Source organism: Chrysemys picta, chromosome 10 (genome assembly GCF_011386835.1).
Source record: "Chrysemys picta bellii isolate R12L10 chromosome 10, ASM1138683v2, whole genome shotgun sequence".
Lineage (NCBI taxonomy): Eukaryota > Metazoa > Chordata > Testudines > Emydidae > Chrysemys > Chrysemys picta.
In genome coordinates this window covers 4475641-4488090 of record NC_088800.1, presented here as the reverse complement: position 1 = coordinate 4488090, position 12450 = coordinate 4475641, and the positions used below count along the sequence as shown (strand labels likewise).

The 12450-nt window shown below is 41.8% G+C and overlaps 1 protein-coding gene across 14 annotated transcripts in view; it reads left to right on the top strand.

Moving 5' to 3' along the window:
• The window catches only part of MAP2K5 (mitogen-activated protein kinase kinase 5), a 186522-nt gene that overhangs the window by 68016 nt on the left and 106056 nt on the right, over positions 1-12450 (top strand). For all 14 annotated transcript variants that reach the window (XR_010590925.1, XR_010590926.1, XM_065559171.1 and 11 more), the window contains 3 exons: positions 6562-6630; positions 6724-6805; positions 10852-10913. Coding sequence is in view for 12 of the 14 variants with exons in the window: in XM_065559171.1 (XP_065415243.1) it covers positions 6562-6630; positions 6724-6805; positions 10852-10913 (213 nt within the window). In the remaining 2 variants the exon portion in view is untranslated. The remainder of the gene's footprint in view (positions 1-6561; positions 6631-6723; positions 6806-10851; positions 10914-12450) is intronic.

Here is a 12450-nt window from a genome sequence, read left to right as displayed (position 1 = left end):
GAGTGAGGGGGGATTTGATAGCAGCCTTCAACTACCTGAAGGTGGGGGGCGGGTTCCAAAGAGGATGGAGCTAGACTGTTCTCAGTGGTGACAGATGACAGAACAAGGAGCAATGGTCTCAAGTTGCAGTGGGGGAGGTCTAGGTTGGATATTAGGAAAAACTATTTCACTAGGAGGGTGTTGAAGCACTGGAATGGGTTACCTAGGGAGGTGGTGGAAACTCCAGCCTTAGAGATTTTTAAGGCCCGGCTTGACAAAACCCTGGCTGGGATGATTTAGTTGGGGTTGGTCCTGCTTTGAGCAGGGGGGGTGGACTAGATGACCTCCTGAGGTCTCTTCCAACCCTAATCTTCTATTATTCTGATTCTATGTTCAGATTTAGGGGAGGACATGCAGCCTTTTCCCTCCCCCCCGCCCCACTTTTGGCCCAATTACAGTGCTGAAAGCTCTAAATAGAATGGGGTTATTCAGATGATAAATTATGGTTAAACATATGTTCCTCTTTAGGTTTTCTAAAGTCATGCCAAGCAGCTCCAACTCAGACACAATGGAACCCGTGCTGGTCAAAAGAGCCAGTTATACATGTTTGAATACAGTTAGAAGTGGCCTCTCTATTAATGTGGAAAATGCAACATTTACTGTGGCCCCTATGTATTGGCTGCCTAATCCGGCGTTTCCTGGCGATGCCTTCTGGACTGTCACAGCAGAGCTGGCATGTGACTTTGTAACGTTTTTGGTTTAGGTTCCCCATTCATCATTTATTTATTTGGAGTATATGGGGATGAAGTACATACAGAAGTTGTAGGATTATCCTTTTGCAGGTCATCTTTAACATTATAATGCGGAGTCTGTATGTAATTATAGTGTAATTCAAAACAATAGGATGCCAAGTCTTGGGTGATTGGATACTGGTCTTGTATTTGAAACCAACCATGATAACTAGTCAGTGTTTAGGTCAGTGAAAGCTTCAGTGAAGAGAGCAGGGAGACTTTTTATTGTCCATGGTATGTAATAAAAGAAATTTAAACTTTATATATTTGAAGTAGGATTAAGCTAAATTAATATGTTAATGGGTAAAACTGCTTCGGTGTTCCAGCAAATTATTTTAAGTTTTTCAGACTGAAAAATGTAAGTGAATATTGCTGGCAAATGACTATTGATCTGGAGAAGTGTGTTAAATGTTTCTTGGCAGCCCTATATTACAGTTACAATTTAGTTTAGTGAGAGCTTTTATAAACAACCCTAAAGCTAACTCTTGATAGAAACTATGCTTTTTTCTTTCAGACGGACATCAATACTGTAAAATATATGTTTGGAAATGGTCTCTCTATTTTGTTTCATCAGCAGTATATGCAACACATAATTTGTGTTCTGTTAATTCTGCAAAAGTACTGCTTTTTACTCTATAGTTCTAAGATAGCGTATGGGTGGGGAAAGTAAGACTAAGGATAACGTGCATTTAGTGTCAATCAATTTCAAATTTATTAGCGTAGCATCTTAGTAATTAGCCACAACACTCAACAAAATTAGCACAAATATTTAAGTCATCACAATACAAAAGATAAAATAACAGGTTCAACTCTTCTCCTAAATTCAAATGACACGTTTAAGACACCCCATAAAATAATAAGCAAAATGAAATTACAGAAGCTGAGACTAAGTTGACCCGTTTAGGCCATAAAGAAAATTAACTTCACACAATTCTTTCCTTGCTTTTGCCACCGCTAAGGCAAATAGAGCAACTGCCAGTGCCTATATAACTGACCTATTCATGTTACATAACAAGTATTCTAATTTTTGAACCAATGGTGCAAAAGGCTACGGTGCCAAGATTGAAGATAGCTATTTATTTCTCCAAAGACAATAAATGTTACAAAATAATGATGAGTGTGGCAAATCTTCAACCTGGCTAGACCCACATGGATCATAAATGGTTATGCCTTTCAGTGCCTCCCTTTCATAGACACTGACTGCATTGTTTGAAAATGGAGAGCCATAAAGGCACTCTTTTGCTTCTGCTGCTTATTCAGAATTTCCAAGGTATTACTTGAATTTATAGATGGTCTTTCAATGAGGGAGTCGGGGAGACATATTGGTTGTGTTAACATCCGCCATATTCAATCATTCTCAAATATCTTCAGCTCTGAGCTTAATTCAGACGTTCACGATTTTACTTAAATTCCTGATCAAACCTAGTACCAAAACCACCCAAGAATGAAGTTCTCAGTGAACTCGCAAGAGCCAGGGAAGCTTAAATTTTACACCTGTTAGGCTGTTACTCCAGACATAAGCTTGGCACCCGATGTAAATTCATATTGTTCGTGGCGTATGTGTCATTGTGGATTCCACTGTAGGTGCATACATGCACAAGTTAAAGAGTCTTTTGAATAGCCTTGTCGTTTGGGGCTGTGCATGTACCCTATGCCTCCTTACGCTCCTATACAAAGGTGTAAAGGGTGGGTCTGCCATGGACCTCCTTTGGTTCCCTCTTACCTCCTATGGTTGCAAGAAGGAAGCTGGTGAATGTCTGACCCACGAGTTCCTAGATTTGGCTAAATTTCTCAAACTTTTCAATAAAATCCCCAAGACTCTTCTGATCCATTGACATATGACTTCTGTGAATCATATCGACCCATCTGGATTGAATGTTCACAGGTCAGACCCCCTGTACAGTCCCACTCAATGTTTCAGATTTGAAACCTGTGGCTTTCAAGTCCTGCCCCTTCTGCAATGGCCTAATTTCACTGAAAGATGGGAATAGCAGTGCCTCTTCTGCTTAGGAGTGTCCCATGCACTGAGCATATACAGTGCCTTTCATTCTCCCCAAGAATAATAATAATAATAATTAATGGAGATATCCCATCTCCTAGAACTGGAAGGGACCTTGAAAGGTCATCGAGTCCAGCCCCCTGCCTTCAGGACCAAGTACTGATTTTGCCCCAGATCCCCAAGTGGCCCCCTCAAGGATTGAACTAACAACCCTGGGTTTAGCAGGCCAATGCTCAAACCACTTAGCTATCCCTCCCCCCGAATGTGTCAGTTGTGAGACCTGTGGCTGAAGCTTCATCTCCCGGAGCAATATTTGAATGTTTCTTCAGGTCCTGAGGAGACTAGCTCCAGAGTGCTGATAGTGAACAAGCCAGTTTTATCAAGCAACCTCAAAAATCAGCATAAAGACAAGACCTGACATCGTGACAAGACCTGGCAATGGCACTGACGCCTCTGGCACCAAAGCTGACTCCACCAGTGCTGTGGACATCTCCAGTACCTTATTCTGGCATGAGAGAGGTTGCTCCAAATACAGAGAGAGGCACTCCAGGCAGAACTCCAGCATCTTCCCACAAAGACTGACTGACTACCTAAGGATAAAACTACCATGCCAAGCTGGTGTCAAGGGGTGGTGATGAGCAGCTTGTAACACAGAGGAGGACTCCTTTGGCACTGACCCAGATCATTGGTAAAAACTCTGGTATGGAGTGTGATGCATGTCTCGGTGCTGCCCCTAGAAGAGGTCTACTCAATGTCTGTCTCCAGCACATATGTTCCTTACACTTTTAAGCAGAGAATTCTCTCCTCTGAGATCTGTGGCCAACCTCACAGGAAGGCCTGTCAGCTCTCCTTACAGGGATCAGTGGTCACCTTGTCAGGAATGGCTTTGGACTGACCAATACCAATCATATGGCATGCCACTGTGTCCCTTTTGGACTTATTGGGGTCTGCCATCCCAGACCTCTAGGAACTGGTTTACAGGACATTCAAGGAAGAGGAAGAGATCATTCTCTCCATCAGCTTCTCTGGACAGACCACCTATGCCAGACTTCCAGGAAAAAAACACGTGGGGGCAGAACAACTACAACAGCATCCTATTTTGCCACCAAAGGGCCAGTCATCCTCATTGCCCAATGAGGCCATGTCTTTGGCACTATATCTGGTGCCAGGTGACTTCCAGTCATTCTAAGAACTCCTTATGAGAATTGCTAAGATTCAGGCAATAGAGACTTCCTATTGCATATCAGAGAAAGCTTATAAGCCTTTCAATATTTTGACAGCTCTTGGGGAGCCAGAATAGTCCTCCCCATAAATGAGGAACTGTTGGACCTGAGCCATGTGGCAGATGCCAGCCATAACAACACTCACTGGAACATGGGTGTAGAGAAGCAGCACCAACTAGAGTTGGGTGAATAACTTTTTTCGGTTTGTTGGCAGTTCTGAAAAAAAAAAAAAATTATTTGTGTCAAACAGAAACCAGTTTTTTCCCCCAGCATTTTCAGTGAATTAAAGATGGAAATGTTTTTGTCTGGGATGTTGCCCCAGGTCCTGCAGGACCACACTTGGTGGTTGGACGGAGTATGTCCGGAAGGGACTTCCCTTCTTGACCCCACTCCCTGATGATGACACTCATCACAGACACTTCAGAGACAGGTTAGGGTGCCCATCTGGATCATCTGCAGATGCAGGGGACCTGGTCTCAGGACGATTTGAAGCTGCATCTGAACGTCCTGGAACTGAGGGTCATCCAGTGGTCTGCATTGTCGTAGAACTGGACAGACAACACATCCTTAATGTACTACATATACAAGCAAGGAGGCACTCGCTTTTCCCCTTCATGCCAGGAAGCCTTCAGACTATGCACTTGGTGTCCTCACCAGGGGCAAACCCTATTGGCTCTACTTCTTCCAGGAACCAGAACAACCTGACAGACTTTTCAAGCCTGCATATGGTAACCAACCACAAGTGGTGACGGCAGATGTCCATCACAGCACCCATATTTTGCCAGCGGGGTATTCCCATGATAGAATTGTTTGCTTCAGAAGACATTGGCAAGTGCCCATGCTTCTGTTCCAGAGGAAGCATAAGTCTGTGTTTTTTGCCAGACATCTTCCTGCGATGGTGATCACCGGACCTCCTATACATCTCTCCCGTGACTCCCCTGTTCTCCAGGGTGGTATCAAAAGTCAGACAGTCGATCCTAAGAGCTCCTTTCTGGCTGAGGCAGTTTTGGCTCTGATCTTTTGCCCATGTTTATTCAGCCTCCCATCCATCTCCCATTCTGCCCGGATGTAATATCTGAGAACCACTGCCAAATATTGCACTCAAACCATGCACCTGACGGTGTGGATTTTGGCTGATTGAACATTGCTGACAGATTGTTCTCAACAAATTTAAGAAATCCTCATACAGAGCAAGAAACCATCTATTAAAGATCCACTCCTACGAATGGAAATGAATCTCCGTATGAGCACTCCACTATAATCTGGAGCCCAGCAGAGGCTCTGAAACTCAGGATACTCAACTACAAGCTGCATTTGCACATAGTCCTTGCAAATTTCATCTTGCAGCTATTTCGGCATGCTAGCTCCAATACAGTCATACTCGTCTTCTCACATCCAACAGTATTGCGATTCCTCAAGGACTTCCTGCTTACTTACCCACCTGTTAGAGACCTGCCTCCTACATAGAATCTCAACATTGTCCTCCTAACACAGGGGTGGCCAACCTGAGCCTGAGAAGGAGCCAATGTACGTTGCCAAAGAGCCACAGTAATATGTGAGCAGCCCCCCCATCAGCTCCCCCATGAGTCCTCAGCAGCATGGTCTTTAAATTGTGAGGGACCTGAGGGAGAGTCATTGCCCCTTATCCTTTGTACTGGAGCACAAGAGGGCACAGGACACATGCATGGCCCCTGACATACGCCACTATTCAAAATACTCGGGCCTCATGTGCATGGGGCGCATGCGCTCCTACAGTGGTATCCACACTGACTTGTGCTGGAGAATTCGTTCAAATGTGTAAAGTGTCTTGGCTACATTCTGCAAAGTTTTTCAGGGTCCCAGAGTTTTAGGTGTTTTATGGCCAGCCGCAGTGGAAAAGTGCTCACACCAGGGCTGGAAATCAGTTGATCTGAGCTGTCTATGCACCTACTACAGACTTGATTGACATTATCTTTCTGTGCTCAAGCTTCTCTAAATGAGGATAGTATCTTTTAGGTGTGGTTGAATATGTGTAAAAGTGCTGTAGTATCCTTGAGTTAAAGAAGTCTTTATAAATGCAAAGTGTTACGTCAGGGGTTTTCAAATTAGGGGTCATGACCTCTCGGGGGTCAGGAGGTTGTTACATGGGGGTCACGAGCTGTCATCCTCCATCCCAAACCCTGCTTCGCCTCCAGCATTTATAATAGTGTTTAAAATCAAAAAAAGTATTTTTAAATGTATTAAAGGGGGGGGGGGTCACACTCAGAGGCTTGCTATGTGAAAGGGGTCACCAATACAAAAGTTTGAGAACCACCGTGTTAGGCAGTGTTGCCTAATACTGTTAGGGTAAATTATTCCTCCTACTCCTTAGGGAACGTGTGTGGCCAAACTTAGTCAATTTAACCTGTGACTAACTTTTAAAAGTAATTAATTCTGTCCTTTGGCCTCAAGTTTCCTTTCTCTGCCATTTCTGGCTCCCACATTCTCTTTCACGTACAGACTATCAATATATGCGGTTGATTTTAATTCTATATAATTTACTTGTATTTTATTTCAGAACAGATAATGTTTCTAATGTTTATATTTTTAGCTCATACCTTTAGATATTACACTGGAACTCCAAAAGCAGATTATGTCGGAATTAGAAATCCTTTATAAGGTATTCTTTTTATAACACTTAACTTCTAATTATGTTTGTCTGTTGTCTTTATGCAGAGGATTTTTTGAATAGGCTTTTTTTTTCTTTTTACAGTGTGACTCATCTTATATCATAGGATTTTATGGCGCGTTTTTTGTAGAAAACAGAATTTCACTATGTACAGAATTCATGGATGGTGAGTTGAGTATTTTGTGTACTCTTAATTGTAAAAAAAAAAATTTAATTGATAAAGCATTTAAAGATATATACTTCCAATGTATAGGAGAATATGATCATTTTAAAAAGGATGTTAGAATTACCATTTTACATTAAATATTTCATTACACACAATATTTTCCTGATTGTAATTTCATTTACTTTTATTGAAAATTTAAATAGAATAGAAATAAATGCTAGTTTAATCTGTGTTTTGATACTTGATTCTTCCATGCAATCTGTCTTCACTGACAAAACAGCTGTTCTTTTCTTTTAATGTTTCAATAGCCAAAACAGATTTTCTTTTAAAGAAATCTATTAACCCAATGTCCTGTGTGTTTTCAGTGAAAATTGGTTCTTAATTGCAAGATAACGAATTATTTTCCAACACAGCTGTTTAGCTCTGCTGCACTCAGTTTCCTTGGGAGTGTACTCTTATTTTTTCCAGTATGAATCACTTTCAGGCCTATAGTACTCCCTACCCTGTGATCTGGTTCCAGTGTCATTCTGGAGATTTATTAGCACTTTTACATTGAAATTTTGTGCTTTGAGATCCTTGGATAAAAGGCACTTTCAACAAGCAAAGTAATCTTATTAAAGCGATTTATAATCATTGCTATCCTCTGTCTATCAAGTCTGAGAGTCTCTCTTGCATGACAGATGCAGTCTTCCAGTGTCTGGCGCATGAAAACTCAAACATTTTCCAGCATTCTAGTCTTAGTTTTATGTTGTCATTACATTGCTGAAGCAATAATCCATGACACGCTACGAATTTCTCATGAGCCAGCATTTTCTGGCATAGCTAGGTATTTTACTAAGGTGCAGTTGAGTTGGATATGAAGAAATAAAGCTTTTACAAGTAATTTATAATATAAATAGTCATGCAAAGATGGCTCTCTCCTAGGAAGTTTACATAAAACAGATGTGTGTCAATGACCATTGTTGGCTACCTTCTTTTCTTTCTTCCATTGAGGATCGCAAATAGTCTTTCAGAGTTTTTTATATGTTTCTACTCATTACAATAATCTGTTTTACAGTCTAGATATGATCGTTCTTTTTTCCTCTTCCCTTTGCTGTTCTGAAGTTCACTGCAACCCATTTACATAGATGCGTTGTGGCTAAGTTTTTAAACACACACACACACACACACACACACACACACACACACACACACACACACACTCTCTCTCTCTCTCTCTCTCTCTCTCTCTCTCTCTCTCTCTCTCTCTCTCTCTCAACAAAACCCAGATGTGAAGTTCATTGATGTTCTCGTACTATACAAACATTGCCCAGTGGGTTTGATTTTCAATATTTGTGTTCTCATTAATGTACTCGGGGGTTGAGAACAGGCTGCTGGAAACTTGTGTACAAATTGGTATTTACATGTGCATGTCACGTGGTGGGCATAACAAGTAGGGAAATATTTGGAAATGCAACAATGTTCATCTACTTACAGTCTGAAGATCAGGGTCTATAAATGATCTGGCAAATTCAAATGCAATTAAAAAGTGACAGAAGTACCTATTTGTAAATGTTTGCTGTTCTGAATTCTTGTATAAGGATAGTTAACCCTTTAAGATGTGCAACATTATGAAAGATGCACAACACTGGTATTTACTGACCATGCAAAAGTTACTTGGAATCGTATTGGAAAAGAACTCTGGTCCATCTAATGAGTGTGCACTTCCTCTGGCAATGATCTGTAAACAATAATGTAAAGGAAGAACAAAACTCACATAATGGTACCTTGTCAAAACTTGTGTTCAGAACTTTCTTATGGATGTGTAGGGCTGCAAGTGAAGATGGAAAAGTTTACCTCCTAGCCCCTGCAAGTGAATAGCCTTAAGCATGACACTTTTTAACCCCTAGTGACCATTTTTGACCAGCCTTCCTGTCTTGGAATAGTAGTTTATAAAGATGTGTGTGTATCCAGTCTCCTCTTTAAAAAATCCCATTGAACTGTGTCTCAAAAGTGTCCTATGGCAGTGAATTCCATGGATGGCTGTGTGAATAAGTACTTCCTTTGTGGAATAGCTAATCACAGATGGAGCTCTAAGGTAACCTCAACACTTGGCATCTGTATGTTTGGGGATACTTATGTATTAAGGGGATGCAGAGTAAAAACACACACGCCGTAGTATTGGTTCTCCTCTGATGGACTTGAAAGCAAAGAAAACTACATGAATCATGGTCTACAAATACTGAAGTGCAGAGGTTGAACTGCTTAACCTGGCTCATTCTGGCACCTGCCAATTGATCTTCAAGATCCATGGGAACATAAAACGACGCTTATTTGCCTTTTCACTTTTACATCTGTAATAAACATGCTATTTTACTAAATAAAGATAGAGAAATACATCGTTGGATTGTTTTTATTATCTCTCTCTTCTCTTTGGAAGTGCAGAGTACCCACAAATTCCATTGAAGTTGATGGAAGCTGCAAGTTCTCAGCACCTTTAAAGATCAGGCCATCTTTGTTTAGGTGCCTACATGTGACTTTAGAAGCCTAACTTTAGGCTCCCAGTTTTGAACATTGACCACAATTTTTGTTGACTGTGTGCTTTGCACAACAAAAATGTTTGGGTATTCTAAGATCAGATTTCTTCCACTCCACTGTCTATAGTCAAACTGTTCACTTTTTAAGTACAAGACTTGGCTGCTGATGTGTGAGAATAGACAATTTTTTTGCAGCGGTAAATGTACACTGCTCATAGCGTGACCAAATGGCAAGTGTGAAAAATCGGGACAGAGGTCTGTGGGGGTGGTAATAGAAGCCTATATAAGAAAAAGCCCCAAATATCGGGACTGTCCCTATAAAATTGGGACATCTGGTCACCCTAACTGCTCAGTAGACTCATGAACAAGAATGACCTGAGCCTGTGAGCGGCCTTCCCTTTATGTGATGAGTGCTTGGAGCCTGATGAGTCATTTGAGATAATTACCTGTGAGATCTCAGCCAATCCACAAGCAAGGGTCTAACCAAGGCAGGTATACGGGTTCCTAATGAGAGCAGCCACCCCAGTTTGCTCACTGTCGACACCCTGTTGAGGATGCTCCCTGCTACCTGGTAGTTCTGACAGACTGCTCCTTCCCCTGCTCCAGTTCAAGCCACAGCTGGTCACCTGGCTGTCCTGACACTTGACCTTCGATGGTGTTGAATAGACACGTGAGGCTGTGCTACCTTTCATCACACTGTGCAAGAGCCCAACTTAATTCACCTTAAAAATTTAAGTCTAGTCTAATGCCTTGAACATAGGCACTCTACATTTAAAAACAAAACTTAACACACAAATACAAGGTTTCAGAGTGGTAGCCGTGTTAGTCTGTATCGGCAAAAAGAACGAGGAGTACTTGTGGCACCTTAGAGACTAACCAATTTATTTGACCATAAGCTTTCATGGGCTAACACACAAATAAAAACAATTTTAAGAAAACAATGTTATGGCTGTGTCAGTCCCAGGATATTAGAGAGACGAGATGGGTGAGGTAATATCTTTTGTTGGGCCAACTTCTGTTGGTGAGAGAGACAAGCTTTCGAGCTTGTACACTCTGCGGAATTCAAGATATTACCTCACCCACCTTATCTCCTTAAGGAAATGAGATAGAACAGTTAGTAGAGACCGGCACAAATACTGTATTTCCAACGATGGAGATGATTTTGACTTTGTAATCTGTTATTCTTCTGAAGTCTTTATATTATTAAGAAGTAAATTAATGTGCGCCAAACCTTGTTCAGTTCTCTAGAATAAAGTCTGTTTTTTGCTTTCTGTCCTGCGATATGGATGCATTCTGAAAAGATGTTAGTAATAGCTTTGCAAACGTGGGAAGAAAAGAGATGTTGAGAGCTCTGTCTCCTATGGTTGTTCAGAGAGTGAATGTTATTTAAGGTCGGTTACTTCTGACACTATTACTGTTATGTTGTTTATGGCATTTTTATTAATAACCAAAGGGCTAGAAAACCTTTAAATCTAAGGTAGTATTTGATTTTATATTAACTAATCACACTTTGTCTGTCTGTCCCTACAGGCGGTTCTTTGGATGTTTATAGAAAAATTCCAGAGCACGTACTAGGAAGAATAGCCGTAGCTGTAAGTATTTTTGTCTTTGATGGTTGTGTCCTATACGTATCCAGTCTTAGATTTGATTGTATCAGGTGTCCTCTCATTGGGCCACTGTCGAAGTTCCCATTCTTTCTGTGCACTTACGGCCTTGATAAGCAGCCGGAAGACCATGAAAGACCGTGAAAATGGGTCCCCGTGAAAATGGAACCATATTGACATATTATGGTGGCTGCTCTTGTGCTTCTGCTGGACTGCTGCTGACTGACTTGTGTGTTTCAGCTCTTCTGGTCCCCTCTATGCACAAAGGCAGGTGAATCATTTAGATCTGCTCCTCAGGGCCAAGAAGTCGTGACGAAACCTGATGGGAACAAACAAAGGCTTGCTGTGTTCTGCTGCAGACACCTGTTCTCAAGGTGCAGTGGCATTGTACGTTTTAACCGCTTGTACAGTAGAGTTGTTCCCCCACTGTTGATCTATTTCCTAAAGCGGCAAGCAGGAGACTGAAGTTGCTCTCCTGGAAGAGCAAGTCCAAGCAAAACATGCCTATGGGGTATGTTTATTCCCAACCCATTTCTGTGATCCTTCACACAAGTCATCTCTAGTAGGGATGATTTAGCTCTAATCCCAAGGGAGTGGGGAACCGAACCCTGTCCTAGGCAGCGATATAAGCTCCCTTCAGTTTGGTGGCAGACTTTTGACAGGGGGCTCCTGAGAGCCCCCTCTAGCACATCAGTGCGTCTCAGCAGCATCTGAGGGCTTCATTATGATAGTGAGTACAAGTGCATTGTTCCCTTGATTTTGGTAATGGTGTTTGCAAAATATGGAGTGACTTTTCTATTCTATAATCTGCTTTCAAAGCCTGAACCGAGGCTAATTGAACAACATCTTAGCGAACATCATGGGGGTGAGGGATACTGCTAAACAATTGCTAAATCTAAGAAATACTTTGATAACTTAAGCAGTTTAAAGCATAACAAAGTTATTCTATCATGTGCCATTTAATTAAGTGCTGGGTTTTCACATTCATTATACATCAAGCTGATAATTTAAATCCTTTAATCCAACACAGGCAGCTATTTAGTCTCTGTTCATTGTAATTCACAGCTCTACTTTCTCTCTGTTCTCTGCCCAGAATAATGAACATCCTTTTCCGATGACATTTTGTCTAAGTAGCTTCACATCTGCTCATTGTTCAGCCTGACCTCTTACCAAATCTGTTGCTGGCAAACACTCCCTGCTACTCACCTCAGATGGTGGACACCTGATGTGTGTTGATCCTACATCTGCCTGCACGGTGGTCACTGCATGGACTGTAGTGGGATAGGAGGTGGACAAATGAGCAGGCAGATTCAAAGAAGCAGCTTGATCACATTTCCTCACTCGTAAGCCACAACAGGCACATCCAGCAGTGAGGATGGAGTTTGGAAGCTATCTCTGCCCCCTTGCTAGTTCTCTGCACTTGCTTGAGAACAGTCAGAGAGAGAGAAACAAAGGCCTTTGCATGACGAGTATAACAGGGCGGACACACCCCTGCGGCGCCTCCTGCTGGTCGTCCATGGGAATT